Source organism: Neofelis nebulosa, chromosome 1 (assembly GCF_028018385.1).
Source record: "Neofelis nebulosa isolate mNeoNeb1 chromosome 1, mNeoNeb1.pri, whole genome shotgun sequence".
In the NCBI taxonomy this organism is placed as follows: Eukaryota; Metazoa; Chordata; class Mammalia; order Carnivora; family Felidae; genus Neofelis; species Neofelis nebulosa.
The window spans coordinates 92,822,144-92,839,884 of NC_080782.1; the positions used below are offsets into that span (position 1 = coordinate 92,822,144).

At 38.2% G+C, this 17,741-nt stretch overlaps 1 protein-coding gene across 2 annotated transcripts in view; it reads left to right on the top strand.

Annotated features, from left to right (window-relative positions):
* The window catches only part of EDIL3 (EGF like repeats and discoidin domains 3), a 426,671-nt gene that overhangs the window by 384,897 nt on the left and 24,033 nt on the right, over nucleotides 1–17,741 (top strand). For both annotated transcript variants that reach the window (XM_058727809.1, XM_058727800.1), the window contains one exon: nucleotides 17,405–17,560. In XM_058727809.1, coding sequence (XP_058583792.1) covers nucleotides 17,405–17,560 — 156 coding nt within the window. The remainder of the gene's footprint in view (nucleotides 1–17,404; nucleotides 17,561–17,741) is intronic.

Sequence of the window (17,741 nt, forward strand, 5' to 3'; positions counted from 1 at the left end):
GTCTCCCTTTATATGTGAGGGCACGTTTATCCCTTGCTGCTTTCAGAATTTTCTCTTTATCCTTGTATTTTGCCAGTTTCACTATGATATGTTGTGTAGAAGATCGATTCAAGTTACGTCTGAAGGGAGTTCTCTGTGCCTCTTGGATTTCAATGCCTTTTTCCTTCCCCAGTTCAGGGAAGTTCTCAGCTATAATTTCAAGTACCCCTTCAGCACCTTTCCCTCTCTCTTCCTCCTCTGGGATACCAATTATGCGTATATTATTTCTTTTTAGTGTATCACTTAGTTCTCTAATTTTCCCCTCATACTCCTGGATTTTTTTATCTCTCTTTCTTTCAGCTTCCTCTTTCTCCATAACTGTATCTTCTAGTTCACCTATTCTCTCCTCTGCCTCTTCAATCCGAGCCGTCGTGGATTCCATTTTATTTTGCATTTCGTTTAAAGCGTTTTTCAGCTCCTCGTGACTGTTCCTTAGTCCCTTGATCTCTGTAGCAAGAGATTCTCTGCTGTCCTGTATACTGTTTTCAAGCCCAGCGATTAATTTTATGACTATTATTCTAAATTCACTTTCTGTTATATTATTTAAATCCTTTTTGATCAGTTCATTAGCTGTTGTTATTTCCTGGAGATTCTTCTGAGGGGAATTCTTCCGTTTGGTCATTTTGGATAGTCCCTGGATCGGTGAGGACCCGCAGGGCACTTCCCCCGTGCTGTGGTGTATAACTGGAGTTGGTGGGCGGGGCCGCAGTCCAACCTGATGTCTGCCCCCAGCCCACCGCTGGGGCCACAGTCAGACTGGTGTGTGCCTTCTCTTCCCCTCTCCTAGGGGCGGGATTCACTGTGGGGTGGTGTGGCCCGTCAGGGCTACTTGCACACTGCCAGGCTTGTGGTGCTGGGGATCTGGCGTATTAGCTGGGGTGGGTAGGCAAGGTGCACGGGGGCGGGAGGGGCAGGCTTAGCTTGCTTCTCCTTAGGTGATCCACTTCAGGAGGGGCCCTGTGGCAGCGGGAGGGAGTCAGATCCGCTGCCGGAGGTTTGGCTCCGCAGAAGCACAGAGTTGGGTGTTTGCGCGGAGCGAGCAAGTTCCCTGGCAGGAACTGGTTCTCTTTGGGATTTTGGCTGGGGGATGGGCGGGGGAGATGGCGCTGGCGAGCGCCTTTGTTCCCCGCCAAGCTGAGCTCTGCCGTCCGGGGGCTCAGCAGCTCTCCCTCCCTTTGTCCTCCAGCCTTCCCGCTTTCTGAGCAGAGCTGTTAACTTCTGACCTCCCAGACGCTAAGTCGCGCTTGCTGTCGGAACACAGTCCGTCCGGCCCCTCCGCTTTTGCCAGCCCGACTCGGGGGCTCTGCTTGGCCGGCGAGCCGCCCCTCCGCCCCGGCTCCCTCCCGCCAGTCCGTGGAGCGCGCACCGCCTCGCCGCCCTTCCTACCCTCTTCCGTGGGCCTCTCGTCTGCGCTTGGCTCCGGAGACTCCGTTCTGCTAATCCTCTGGCGGTTTTCTGGGTTCTTTAGGCAGGTGTAGGTGGAATCTAAGTGATTAGCAGGACGCGCGGTGAGCCCAGCGTCCTCCTACGCCGCCATCTTCCCACCTCTCTAAAAACAAAAATTTCTTTATCCATTCATTAGTTGATGGACATTTAGGCTTTTTCCATAATTTGTCTATTGTTGAAAGTGCTCCTATAAACATTGGGGTACAAGTGCCCCTATGCATCAGCACTCCTATATCCTTTGGGTAAATTCCTAGCAGTGCTATTGCTGGGTCATAGGGTAGGTCTATTTTTAATTTTCTGAGGAACCTCCACACTGTTTTTCAGAACAGCGGCACTAGTTTGCATTCCCACCAATAGTGCAGGAGGGTTCCCATTTCTCCACATCCTCACCAGCATCTATAGTCTCCTGATTTGTTCATTTTAGCCACTCTGAGTGGCGTGAAGTGATATCTGAGTGTGGTTTTGATTTGTATTTCCCGATGAGGAGTGACGTTGAGCATCTTTTCATGTGCCTGTTGGCCATCTGGATGTCTTCTTTAGAGAAGTATCTATTCGTATCTTCTGCCCATTTCTCCACTGGATTATTTGTTTTTCAGTTGTGGAGTTTGGTGAGTTCTGTATAAATTTTGGATACTAGCCCTTTGCCCTATATGTCATTTGCAAATCTCTTTTCCCATTCCATTGGTTGCCTTTTAGTTTTGTTGATTGTTTCCTTTGCAATGCAGAAGGTTTTTATCTTCATGAGGTCCCAATAGTTCATTTTTGCTTTTAATTCCCTTGCCTTTGGGGATGTGTCGAGTAAGAGATTGCTACGGCTGAGGTCAGAGAAGTTTTTTCCTGCTTTCTCCTCTAGGGTTTTGATGGTTTCCTGTCTCACATTCAGGTCCTTTATCCATTTTGAGTTTATTTTTGTGAATGGTGTGAGAAAGTGGTCTAGTTTCATTCTTCTGCATGTTGCTGTCCAGTTCTCCCAGGACCATTTGTTAAGGAGACTGTCTTTTTTCCATTGAATATTCTTTCCTGCTTTGTCAAAGATTAGTTGGCCATACTTTTGTGGGTCCAATTCTGGAGTCTCAATTCTATTCCATTGGTCTGTGTGTCTGTTTTTGTGCCAATACCATGCTGTCTTGATGATTACAGCTTTGTAGTAGAGGCTAAAGTCTGGGATTGTGATGCCTCCCGCTTTGGTCTTCTTCAATATTACTTTGGCTATTCAGGGTCTTTTGTGATTCCATACAAATTTTAGGATCGTTTGTTCTAGCTTTGAGAAGAATGCTGGTGCAATTTTGATTGGGATTGCATAGAATGTGTAGGTAGCTTTGGGTAGTATTGACATTTTAACAATATTTATTCTTCTAATCCATGAGCACGGAATGTTTTTCCATTTCTTTATATCTTCTTCAATTTCCTTCATAAGCTTTTTATAGTTTTCAGCTTACAGATCTTTTACATCTTTGGTTAGGTTTATTCCTAGGTATTTTATGATTCTTGGTGCAATTGTAAAAGGGATCAGTTTCTTTATTTGCCTTTCTGTTGCTTCATTATTAGTGTATAAGAATGCAACTGATTTCTGTACATTGATTTTGTATCCTGCGACTTTGCTGAATTCATGTATCAGTTATAGCAAGCTTTTGGTGGAACCTGTCTGGTTTTCCTTGTATAGTATCATGTCATCTGCAAAAAGTGAAAGCTTGACTTCATCTTTGCCAATTTGGATGCCTTTGATTTCCTTTTGTTGTCTGATTGCTGATGCTAGAACTTCCAACACAATGTTAAACAAAAGCGGTGAGAGTGGACATCCCTGTCGTGTTCCTGATCTCAGGGGAAAGCTCTCAGTTTTTCCCCATTGAGGGTGATATTAGCTGTGGGCTTTTCATAAATGGCTTTTATGATGTTGAAGTATGTTCCTTCTATCCTGACTTTCTCGAGGGTTTTTATTAAGAAAGGATGCTGAATTTTGTCAAATGCAAACTGCAGCGATTGACATGGTCATATCGTTCTTATCTTTCCTTTTATTAATGTGATGTATCACATTGATTGATTTGCAAATGTTGAACCAGCTCTGCAGCCCAGGAATGAATCCCACTTGATCGTGGTGAATAATTCTTTTTAAATGCTGTTGAACTTGATTTGCTAGTTATCTTCTTGAGAATTTTTGCATCCATATTCATCAGGGATATTAGAGTGTAGTTCTCGTTTTTTGCTGGGTCTCTATCTGGTTTGAGAATCAAATTAATGCTGGCTTCATAGAATGAGTCTGGAAATTTTCCTTCCCTTTCTATTTTTTGGAACAGCTTGAGAAGGATAGGTATTTTCCCTGCTTTAAATGTCTGGTAGAATTCCCCAGGAAAACCATCTGGTCCTGGGCTCTTACTTGTTGGGAGATTTTTGATAACTGATTCAATTTCTTCGCTGGTTATAGGTCTGTTCAAATTTTCTATTTCTTCCTGTTTGATTTTTGGAAGTGTGTGGGTGCTTAGGAATTTGTCCCTTTCTTCCAGGTTATTCAGTTTGTTGGCATATAATTTTTTATAGTATTCCCGGGTAATTGCTTGTATTTCTGAGGGATTGGTTGTAATAATTCCATTTTCATTCATGATTGTATCTATTTGGGTCATTTCCCTTTTCTTTTTTGAGAAACCTGGCTAGAGGTTTATCAATTTTGTTTATTTTTTCAAAAAACCAACTCGTGGTTTTATTGATCTGCTCTACAGTTTTTTTTAGATTCTATACTGTTTATTTCTGCTCTGATCTTTATTATTTCTCTTCTTCTGCTGGGTTTGGGGTGTCTTTGCTGTTCTGCTTCTATTTCCTTTAGGTGTGCTGTTAGATTTTGTATTTGAGATTTTTCTTGTTTCTTGAGATAGGCCTGGGTTGCAATGTATTTTCCTCTCAGGACTGCCTTTGCTGCATCCCAAAGCATTTGGATTGTTGTATTTTCATTTTCATTTGTTTCCATATTTTTTTTTTAATTTCTTCTCTAATTGCCTGATTGAGCCATTAATTCTTTAGTAGGGTGTTCTTTAATCTCCATGCTTCTGGAGGTTTTCCAGACTTTTTCCTGTGGTTGATTTCAAGTTTCATAGCATTGTGGTCTGAAAGTGTGCATGGTATGATCTCAATTCTTTTATACTTATGAAGGGCTGTTTTGTGACCCAGTATGTGATCTATCTTGGAGGACATTCCATGTACGCTTGAGAAGAAAGTATATTTTGTTGCTTTCAGATACAGAGTTCTAAATATATCTGTCAAGTCCATCTGATCCAATGTATCATTCAGGGCCCTTGTTTCTTTATTGATCCTGTGTCTAGATGATCTATCCATTGTTGTAAGTGGGGTATTAAAGTCCCCTGCAATGACCACATTCTTATCAATAAGGTTGCTTATGTTTATGAGTAATTGTTTTATATATTTGGGGGCTCCTGTGTTCAGTACATAGACATTTATAATTGTTAGCTCTTCCTGATGGATAGACCCTGTAATTATTATATAATGCCCTTGTTCATCTCTTGTTACAGCCTTTAATTGAAAGTCTAGTTTGTCTGATATAAGTATGGCTACTCCAGCTTTCTTTTGACTTCCAGTAGCATGATAGATCGCTGTCCATCCTCTCACTTTCAATCTGAAGGTGTCCTCAGGTCTAAAATGAGTCTCTTGTAGACAAAAAATAGATGGGTCTTATTTTTTTTATCCATTCTGATACCCTATGTCTTTTGGTTGGAGCATTTAGTCCATTTACATTCACTGTTATTATAGAAAAATATGGGTTTAGAGTCATTGTGATGTCTGTAGGTTTCATACTTGTAGTGGTGTCTGTGGTACTTTGTGGTCCTTGCAACATTTCACTCACAGAATCCCCCTTAGGATTTCTTGTAGGGCTGGTTTAGTGGTGATGAATTCTTTCAGTTTTTGCTTGTTTGGGAAAACCTTTATCTCTCCTTCTATTCTGAATGACAAACTTGTTGAATAAAGGATTCTTGGCTGCATATTTTTTTCTGTTCATCACATTGAAGATTTCCTGCCATTCCTTTCTGGCCTGCCAAGTTTCAGTAGACAGGTCTGCCACTACTCTTATGTACCTACCTTTGTAAGTTAGAGCCTATTTATCCCTAGCTGCTTTCAGAATTTTCTCTTTGTTCTTGTATTTTCCAGTTTGACTATGATATGTCCTGCAGAAGATTGATTCAAGTTACGTCTGTAGGGAGTTCTCTGTGCCTCTTAGAGTTCAATGCTTTTTTCCTTCCCAAGATCAGGGAAGTTCTCAGCTATGATTTGTTCAAGTACACCTTCAGCCCCTTTCTCTCTTCTGGAATTCCTATGATACAGATATTGTTCCGTTTGATTGCATCGTTTAGTTCTCTAATTCTCCCCTCATACTCCTGGATTTTTTTAATCTCTCTTTTCTTCAGCTTCCTCTTTTTCCATAATTTTATCTTCTAATTCACCTATTCTCTCCTATGTCTTCAATTCATGGCCACCTCCATTTGATTTTGTACCTCATTTATAGCATTTTTTAGTTCCTCATGACTACTTCTTAGTCCCTTGATCTCTGTAGCAATAGATTCTCTGCTGCCCTCTATGCTTTTTTCAAGCCCAGCGATTAATTTTATGACTATTATTCTAAATTCTTGTTCTGTTATATTGCTTAAATCGGTTTTGACCAATTTGTTAGCTGTCGCTACTTCTGGAGTTTCTTTTGAGGAGAATTCTTCTGTTTCATCATTTTGGATAGTCCCTGCGGTAGCTCCAAACTGCAGGGCACTTCCCCTGTGCTGTCCGGAGTAACTTGTGTTGGTGGGCAGCCTGCAGTCAGACCCGATGTCTGCCCCCAGCCCACCTCTGAGGCCCCAGTCAGACTGTGTGTACCTTATCCTCCCCTCTCCCAGGGTCAGGGACTCACTGTGGAGTGGTGTGACCCCTGTCTGGGCTACTTGCACACTGCCAGGCTTGTGATGCTGCTTCGATGGGATCTGGCCAAGGGCGTATTAGCCAGGGCAGATCTGCAAGGGGCAGGAGGGGCAGGAGGGGCAGGAGGGGCAGGCTTAGCTACTTTGCTGTTGGTGGTCCCCTGTGGGAGGGGTCCTGCAGCACTGGGAGGGAGGCAGACCCGTCGGAGGGATGGATCCTAGAAGCACAGCATTGGGTGTTTGTGAGGTGCAAGCAAGTTCAGTGAAGGGGAACTGGTTCCCTTTGGGATTTCGGCTGGGGGATGGGAAAGGGGGATGGCGCTGGGCAGCACCTTTGTTCCCCATCGCCGAGCTGAACTCTGTCTTCCAGGGCTCAACACCTCTTCCTCCCAGTGTCCTCTCTCCCTCCCGCTCTCTGAGCAGAGCTGTTGACTTATAACATTCCAGATGTTAAGTCCCGCTGGCTGTCAGAACTCATGCGGTCCAGCCCCTCAGGTTTTGCAAGCCAGACTCGGGGGCTCTGCTTTGCCGGCAGGCCCCCCTCCCCCCCCCCCCGTCTCCCTCCTGCCAGTCCGTATAGCGTGCACCGCCTCCCCGCCCTTCCTACCCTCTTCCGTGGGCCTCTCCTCTACACTTGGCTCCAGAGAGTCCGTTCCGCTAGTCTTCTGGCGGTTTCCTGGGTTATTTAGGCAGATGTGGGTGGAATCTAAGCGATCAGCAGGACAAGATGAACCCAGCGTCCTCCTACGCCACCATCTTCCATGCTCCCACTTGCTGTTACTTTTTAAAGAAAACGTTACTTTGCGAAAGAGCTGGAGACAATGCATTACAAGGTCATTTTTTAGAACATAGGGTATTAAAGAGGTAGTAAATTATATATGCGACCTTTGTCCCAAGTGTCTTGAAAGGGGAAACTTTAAAAAGTCACTTGCATTGGACCTCCAGTGCTTCTGTTTAACGTATAGATGTGTCAAAGGTTATATTCTGATTCCTAAACTAACAGATATTTCAGCATTTCTTGAAATGTACCAGATTTCTCTGTAATGAGAAAAATACCTTTTTAGGTTTGATAAGCCACAAGATCAAGTGACAAATCTTGTGAGTTATTTATGAAGATGAATAGTTTTTTGTTTGTTTGTTTGTTTCTGTTTTTATCTCTTGCTGATTGATTCCATTATAAATAACTTTCTAAAATTATGTTTTAAGTGTCATTCTATCTAATAATTTCTATATGATTCCTGTTTTCTTTAAACCAGTGTTCAAATTTGACAAAAATATCTTTTTGCATTTTAGGATCCTTAAGTGTTTATAATAACAAACGAAAGGGACTTGTATCCCTACTTTCTGCTTATTTCACTTCTGGTTTTTTTTCTTTGCAAATTATGTTAATAAACTTCAGCAGCTTTGTGACTAAAGTCTCAGATGGGATATCAAAGACAGTTATTGCAAAGATGTTCAACCATAAGGGTGGGAGATGTCTCATGAAATTCTTCATTTAAATCTATAAGTGATCCTTTAGTGAAGTGAGCTATAACCTGGAGAGTTTTAAAAATCTTGAGTACATATGCAAAAAAATTAAATAAGCTTAATAGAATGAGTTTGTTCCAAGTGATTTATTAATTCTATACCTAATTTAAGACTGTGCTTTATGAGCTATTTTACAGTAATCGAAAACCTAGTGCATGAATAATTTTAGAGTTAAAGAATGTGATTTTTAAAATATGAGATTGTTTGGAGCTGATTGCACAAAGAAATGAGCTCTTGTTCTAAGACAAGCAAATATATGATAGTCCCTTAAACATAGTGCTACTTCTTGAAAAAAGGAAAATATTAGCATCTTATTGTTCACATGCAATCAAGAAGGACATATTTTATGAAAGTTATATACCCTATATTCAAGGCATGCCACTGTAACTGTTAGGCATGTACCTATTTGGAATTTATTATAAATATATCCAGGCCACATTGCACTATGGAACCTAATTAAAATATGTTCATCAGGTAGTACTTAGATTTTATCAGCATCCAGCATCCAGTTTCATATTTTACCACTTAATAAACTCAAAAGACCTTAGACACTGTATTAAAGAGAATAAATGGAAAATTAATATTAGGACCTCAAAGAGAAGCTTGATAAAATTGGAGTCTCAGGAATACAATAACCGCTCCTTATTTCTATTTGGGAACAAAACTAATGGAAATTAGCAGTGGAAGAATATAGAGGAGATATTTTTACCATAAATAAATTAATATAAGTAAACAAAACACATTGGTTTTATGGGTATTCCACGAGGAAATCTATAACCAGGGCTGTCACTGAGGCTCTTTAAAACTACAATTATGATGTGTGGTGACTGGTGTCCTAGGGACTAGAGAGCCCTGCCAGATCCACCAAAGCCAGGCTCATCCTTTTTACACAAATAAAATGCTGACAGTGTTACTGACCATGCATTTGAATGGAAATACCTTGTATCCTTTTTATCCATACTATATGTATATTTTATCCTTTGGACAAAAGATTGTTTTTACAAAGCCACCCTTCAGGGCCATTCACTTTCTGTGTCAATGGCTCTTAACCCTGTAATCCACAGACAGCTGAGCCACATCCCTCCCTTTCCCCTCCAATCACTTCAGAGCAACACGTTGACCCAGGCTATTTTCTAGCTGTTGACACTGATGGTACATTTTCCCAAAGCAATTTGAAAAATTACGCCTTCACGCCTGATTCCTGAGAGTCCATGCCTCTTTCCACTTCCTTTTGTAAGGACAAGGGAGGAAAGTTACATCTAGTTCTCTTTGCAAGGATGTTGTTGAAGCCTAAAAATCAGTCACCATGTAATGTGCATATGTGAAGGTAAGGCTGAAAATCTAGTGTGAAGGCTCACCTGGTCTGATGAAACCAAATCATGCACAGGACTCTATGGATGATATACAAATTGTGAGAATGGCAAAGTTTTATATCAACCTCAAATGCATAGCTCCTCCAGCCAGCATGGTACATAAAAATAGGGTGTGCGTTCTGTCAAGTTTCCTACCTTTCGAGGTCCTCATAATATTTAAGATATGCATTGTGATTTGCTGTTGCAGTATACTTTACTCTGTGGGTGTTTTATTTTCAGAGTTCTCATGAGTTTTATGTATTTGTCCCAAAACAAGAAGATTTGTGTAAATTCATATATCGACACACATATTTGTGTATAGATGTTTTGTATTTGTAAACGTCAATCTCTAAAATACACAATGGTTATATAAAATATAAGTACCTTTGGTAAAATTATATTCACTAAAGTAGTTGCCAAAGAAGTATACTCAAAACAGGCTTTCCAAGCGAACAATCAACCAAATTCTGGCCACTGAAGTGCACGCAAATTTGATTGCCAGTTCAGTGAACCTCCGGCTTTATAAAAGATGCTGACACAATTTTTACCTTGGCTCCCCTCTCATTGTGCTATCAGAAAGCACTAAATAACAAACTACCTCAATTCCTATTTAAAAGTTGTGCTATGGTTTTTAAATTACATGCAAATCATTTACCAGTAATTTTCTTTATTTTCTGCTGCATTTGGGCTCTGGCACGGCTCTAATTAAGATATCTGAACAATATTTATCGGATATCATTATGTTCTTTGATCAAAGTCTTGTATTAAGTCTCCACTTACTAATTAATAATGACCCTATCAATTGCAGACTAATTCAATTAGCCATTGCCCTGAATTTTTATTCATGGAATAAGTCAAAGTTCCCAGCCTAATCAAAATCAAACTTGAAAGGTAAATAAAGATATGTTAATTCTACTCTCTCAGGATGATCTTATTTTTGGTGAGCTCAGCAGAAAATCAATTTCCATAACCCAATGAGAAAAGTATGTTTCTTTTCCCTAATAATTTTCTAAATTTTATAATTTTTGTCAAATACTTTATTCTTCCTGACATAGGATTTGGAGAAATTGGGTAAGAGCTTACCTGTTAACCTAATGTCGATTTTAGTTACTTCTAACTACAATTGTTTGAGAATATTTTTTCAAAACAATTCAAAAAATAAAATTTATATAGAATATTACAAAGGTCACTCATTAAAAAAAGAAGAGAAAATCAACTTATTTTCCCTTTTGGTGTCATGATTTAAGTAAATCAATACAAAGGCATTAAATTCAGTCTATATATTATATTAATCCTAATGTATAATATATAATTTGGTTGTTTTTGTCTTTTAAATTTCTTTGAGATTGAATGAGAAAATTTTAAATCATTGGACTTTCATTTACATATAATTTTAGTGAAGCCTGGTTGAATTTTCTCTCACATTTCCTCTGGAACTGAGAGAGCAAGCCTGATTTTAAGTGTTCCTATGTTGAGCTTATGAGGAAATTGCTTATGTCATATTGACTCATTCAACTTCTACTGCAACCCTTGATTCGCTTCCCTCATCCATGAAGTATGCATACAAATATATGCCATTTGGTGATTTTCCAGTCCCCTGGGCTGAATCCCCTGTGCCTAGAGCGTGTGGATTCCAACATCTAAATCAGAACAGTGGTGGCCAAGACCCAGAGCCTGCCTTGGTGTCTGGAGAGCCCAACCGTCATTTTACTACAAGCAGAAACTGTATGCTGTGGCCCCTGCTCTCCCAGTGTCCCATCACACCCATTTGCCTCCTAATACAAAGCTGGCTAGGTAGAGTAAAATATATGTTGGCTACATGTTGGCTCACTGAATCCTAAAATATAAAAGCATTCATTCAATATGTATTTATTGAATACTTACTGTGTGCCAGGTGCAAGATGAACAACAGAGAAAAACTTGCCTGCCCCTGGGATCTTATATTTGACAAGAGAATGCTTTGGATTTTGTGTTGTCAAGAAAATACATTATCCTTACAATATTCAGAGGAAAAACAGCAAGAGTAGAGAGGCTTGTCCTTCAGACTAGCTACACTGTTCAGCCTAAACTTCTGCTGGGCATTGGTAAAAAGGCCAGAGGCAGTGTTGACATCTGAAGGTCAGAAAGAGAATTCTCACAACTGCCTAATAGCTGGTGAGGGGCCAAGGGGACACTTGTGACCAGTGTGCTGGCATCAGGACTGTCCTCTCTCTGTTCAAGTAAAGGAAAATAAAACGAGATGATATGGGGCTTATTTTTCAATTTGTAGAACAGCAATAAGATAGAAATTATTCTAAAGGCATGAAGAAAAATTGTGGAAATAGAAAATTTCCTATCAGAACAGCAGATTACTAGAACGTATATATAAAGTACAAAGGAATTTTCTCCATGAATACCAGAGAGGATAAAATGAATCCTGAGATGATGAGGGAGGTATCCTAATAATAATGTGTTTCAAGGAAATTTTAAAATGTAGCAGTAGAAATTGCTTTATCAAAAACAAAATCCATAATATTGAGGACAGAATGGAGAGTAATAAAAAAGGAACATTATGAGTGAGAAAAGAACATAAATAAGAAAAATCAGAAGTAAAGAGCCTGTGTTTGGATAACTGACCTCCTAATGGAAGATACCAAAAAAGGAAGAAGCAACATTTTAAACCATAAAACAAGAAAACCTTCTGACCACACCTCCCTCCCCCAGAAACTAGGCTACAGCTTGAATGGACCCACTTGATTCCATCCATAAGCAATAAAAGAGACTCTCACCAAAATATATCCTAATATGTGATGGTGATGACCCTGAGTCATAGTGTTAATTTCAAAATAAAGAACAAACCTTGTAACTATCAGCCAGGTAGAGGGAGAAAAAAAAAGAAATGGATTATTTGGGAAAAAGTGTTGCAAAAATTACATTCTTGTAAAAAAGAATGTCACATCATACATATCCATAAAGTCAAGATGGTTTAGGTGTTGAAAGAAAAAAGAAAGAAAAAAAACATAATAGGAAATCATAGGTAAATATGTAGATCATATTTGATTGATTTAATTAAGTGAACAATCTTTTTAAGCATATTAAAAATATGGTATCACAAAAGGAGTCATTGATACATTTAAGTACAGGAAAATTAAAAATTTGTGTGTAAAATATAAAATTAAATGACATCGAAAATTAGGAAAATAAAGCAACAAATATAACAGAAGCCCATATTGATACCATGTAAGTCCATAATTCTTAAAAACAATTAGAAAACCTCTAACATCTAATAAATAAAGGACATTAAAGAGACCATCTGTATGTATTATTAGTGAGACTGAACCCAATTGGGAGAATGTAAATTAAATGCCACTTGTTGCCATTTATGTACATTAAATATAAAAAAGCCATTTTCAGAATTGTCATAAATGTAAAATTTTATAAAACATGAGATTGGTGACTATGCAGAGAAAGATTTATCATATACCCTAGATGCAAGTGTATAATCTTTCTTGAGAGAAAGGAAACAATGCATATCACATTTCAAATGGCAGGTCATTTAGGCCTACAAGAAATAGTTGCATCGGTGAATGAAGATATGAACTTGGGAGTTCATTCTAAGTTTTTACTGATGGCAAAGAAGTAGAAACCAATTAAAGGAATATCAATAGGGGACTTGTTAAATAATTTTCATATTTATCATGTAACTGTAACAGAGACTGTTGTACAGCCATTACACATTATTATTACTATTATTACTATTACTATTATTTATATGTAAAATATCCACAGTTGCACACCTGTTTATCTGTATCACTTTTCATTTTCCTCACCCCTTTAAGGACATCTCTGTGAAAATCAACTGACTTTCCTAGTGTGCTCTCCCAGGGAACCATCTGTCAAGCTGTTATGCAGATATCTGAAATGCCATTTATCTTGACCTTTGTCAAACAAATGCTCTTAGTTTTTCTATAATTTTCCTAAGTTAGACACTCTAAAAATATTTATGCTTCACTAAAACATTACATGATGTTTTACAACATAAGAGTTGCATTCCTACATAACCCTCATGCAATACTTTTTTCTTTACTTCTATGTCATTTAAGCCTCTCTATATATGAATCTCTCATTTTTTACTCATATAATTAAAGGAAAATAAATCACCATAATTTCAAATCTAATTCTCTCTTTTAGTATTATTTTGGAACCATTTCCCTCCAGTAATTAATCTTAGTATTCAAATGAGGATGTACAACATTCCATAAAATTATATTACTTTTAGTAAAACATTTCACCCATAAATGGGAATTTCAGTTGCTTCACATTTTCTCTATTTTAATTGAAGATGAAATTACTATTTTTTTAAGAAGGTGACCAAAATATACTATGTTCCAGAAGTTGCTTGTAGGACAATCTAACCACCCTCTTTCTCTGTTTCTATATTTATGCTTCTAATAACATTCTGAGAGTGATAATAGATTATTTCCCCAGATTTATTTATTGTTTTACTCTTAGCAGATTCTATTATAGCCCTTAATATATTTTATATGTTGTTGTACACACTTAGTAAATATTAACTCACCTAAATCCTCATAAAAATCCTATGAGGGTTGTTATCTTCATTTTTCAGATAAGGAAATTGAGATGTAGAGAAATAAAGTAGCTTTCCCAAGGGCATATAGCTAGTGAGGGCAGAGCCATTTGGGGAACCCAGACCATCTAGCTCTTCTACAATAGACTGCCTCTTAAGAAGATCGGAGAAGATTTTTTAACTAGTTGCCTTTCCCCGTAAAAATTGGTTGGTGCCACTGTGATACTATATTTCCTTGACCAATGTATCCTCTGTACAGAAACAAGAGAAAGACTCTTGGCATTTTCTGCTATGGTACCTTGTGGCCTCCTTAGGCATGGTTGGTTCTTGTCCATAGAACATACTTAGGAAGTAGTTTTAACTCAATCCAGCAAAACTTTTATTGAGGGATTGTTACATATAAGGCACATTTAATACAGATCCAGACATGAAGAGCAGAGCAGTAAGCCAAATGTCTACCCATACGCCAGCTCAGTGCCCTAAATAACCTGCTGTATTTGAGCCAAACCCCTGGAGGTAAAGGTCTAAGACAGCTGAAGACATTTTGTCTAGCATGTTTGCAGTACAAGTTTAACTCAGAAGATCCATAAGAGGGCAAAGTGCTCATGAGCTAAGGGTTAGCATAGATACAGATAAATGAGCTTTTCTGGGATCATCCTGCATGCTGAACATGAGGGTGACATGTCTGTGAGTGTGTTTCACTGTATATACCCTGTTGCAGCACCTTCGTGTTAAGTGTGGGATGCTGATTATTTTTACATTAAAGAAGGTTTGCTTAGGCCTGGTATTCTAAGTTTTTTTGCTACATTAAGTAGCAAATTTTAGGACAAATGCAGCTAGAAACAGATTGCTGACTATTAAAGTAGAGAAATTTACTTAACTGGAACAAAAAAGAAAAACATTTCTAGATCACAAACAAACAAACAAACAAACAAACAAAAAAGCTGGAGAAGGGGAGCAGTTAGAGTGGGAGAAAAACGTATCTGTTAGAAAGAGCCAAGAAACACAGCTTAAGGAGAAAACATCTCCACCCAGCAGGAAACCCAGCTGACTTTAAGAAATACCACAGAAAAAGAGATATGCTATAAGACTCTTCATTGTGTCATTGTAGCTAAACACTCATAGAAGTTTAAAGAGTGAAGAATCAAGCCATGGAAATGTTCATATTCTTGGAGACAGTTTGAGTTCCTGTGTGTTTATAGCCTTGCAAGCAACACAGTGACTCAGAGTGTTGGAAGATTTTTTGCCCATTTAATTGAGTGTCAACAACATTAAAAGCATTTTGAAGACCAGTAGCAATGCCTAGGTGTCTGCACAATTATATTTGGACTTAGAACAAAAGCATTCTGTATTTTTAAGCCTGGATAGGTGAAGTAACAGAGCCAAAATTCATGTTAAAACACAGGGCTCTTCTGGGGCACCTGAGTGGCTCGGACAGTTAAGTGTCCAACTCTTGATTTTGGCTCAGGTCATGATCTCATGGTTTGTGGGTTTGAGCCCCATGTCTGCGCTGACAGCACAGAGCCTTCTTGGGATTCTCTCTCTCCCTCCCTCACTTCCCCTCCCCTAACTCATGTGCACATGTTCTCTCTCTCTCTCTCTCTCAAAAACAAACAAAAAAACAACAAACAAACAAACATTAAAAAAAAATTACAGGGCTCTTCTCGTATTATAAATCCAGGATTGTTTTGGTTTGGAGCTTAGAGTTTCTGTAAGTTTAATGAGTGTAGTGAGGAAGTTTTGAGATTCTCCAGAAATTTCTGAAATAATCACAAAGCATAGCAAGAAATCATTGAGTGAGAATTTTTATGTATGATGGAACTTTGAATCAGAATGTTGAATTTGAATCTAGGATCCTCCCTTTACTCACTATCTATCTTTGGATCACACATTATAATATATTAGCCTCTGTTCCCTCATCTCAAAGGTACTGTACAGGGCTGTAGAGAGGATTCATTGAGGACACACAAGAAAGCACTTAGCATAGTGTGTATGAGGCAACAAAAGTTTCCTTCCCAGGTATCATCATTTTGCCACCTTGCTTTGCTGCAGGATAGATATTTTAGATGATATAATACATGTTAGGAAATATGCAGAAACAAAAATATTTTCTAGTTTTGATAAACTTTCTAAAGTATTTTAATAAAGAATTAAAGGTAGTTTTCTGTCTTACTTCATTGTCCAAGTTGAGTCTGATGTCTTTAATTAAACAGTGTTACAAAAAGTGGTCAAATCCCCTGTGAATTTTTAAAGAAATTTTCCTAGGCTGTGAAACTTTGGGAACTTTTTTCATATCTTTATTGAAAAGCATCTAAATACAATCACTAAATATGGTCTATTCAGTACATTCACCCTGGCTCTCTCTTTTCATTCATGGACTATGTCTGACCCATGACTGTCTATTTGTGGCTGCATACATCTCACAGGATAAAGAACCTGAAATAGAAACAAAAGGACATAGTGGTTGAAAGCCACCAAGGTCACATATGGGATCATGACAGTGAAAGATGATAAGATCAAGGATGTAAGCAGGGCACTTAGTCACAGGAAGTAGGAGGAAGTAGGTCGCTATTGTGGAAGGAGATCGGAAGCTGTAGATCAAGGAACATTAATAAACCTAAAGGTAAAGCTCTTACGAGAATTGTCCACATAGAAAACAAAGATTCCTATATTTTTTTTAATTAACATAATAAGATATAAGAAAAGCTTCATGAATTAGAGAACAGAATTCTACTAAATTATTCAATGTTATGTATTCTTTTTCATGAAAATCAATGCTGTCTTTTGCATTTCAATCACATCTTGATTAATTTAATGCTTACTGAGTCTCCATGCGTGTTTTGCTTTTATAAGTATGTATTTTGTAGGAAAAAACACCTCATGAGCACAGATCCCACAAGTCAGGGATGCATACTGTAATCCTCCTTCATTTTTGAAGAATGTCCAACTTTCTCCTCAACATTTTTAGAATTGTAGTTTTCTAAACAAGATTTTCATTGTACAATGATTACTATTATTCAATTATATATTCCTGAGCTGATTAAAACTCATGGAAATAATGTTGACTTTTTATTTAATGTTTAACTGTGGTACATATAATATCATTTCTATTCCTAATGTGTATACAACTAGAGTCTGATTTTTATTAAAATTGAAATGACCAGTAATGTCAGAAAACTGAATTATAAGCACAGGCTCTGGAAGACAAGCTGGGGAAGACCTTCATCCCAAGAAGATCAGCCCTGCCTGCCCTGTTCAATCTTAGTTGCACAAAACTGCACAGCGAGAGGAATTTGGTTTAATATAAAATTGATTGGTAGACTAAAATGACCATCGTTTTATTTTAAAACAGTCAAAATAGTTATTCAGGTTTTCAACTAAGTTTATCCAGTGGCAAAGTCAAAATTATTAGCCAATCGCAGACTCAGTCATCAGTTTCAAAATACAAATAATCAGTGGATCTTTGGCTTTAACATGTATGTTACTTAACCTCCTGAACTTGAGCAACTTGCACATTTATAATGGTCTCTGCTGTGGCATTTAAATTATGTCTTTTCTTTTTTTAGGTGGACCTTCTGGTCCCTACCAAAGTAACTGGCATCATTACACAAGGAGCTAAAGATTTTGGTCATGTACAGTTCGTAGGTTCTTACAAACTAGCATACAGCAATGATGGAGAACACTGGACTGTATACCAGGATGAAAAGCAAAGAAAAGATAAGGTAAGTGATCCAGGTGGTTTATAACATGCAAAGTGAAGGACCAAACTCTATCTGAATATGACTGAATGAACTGCTTAGACATATGTATTAAAAATAATGGCTATATCCACTGAGAAATGTATGTTAAATTAAAAATTCTAACATTTTCCATAGTAGCAATTATCTAAGATCCAGCTAAGTA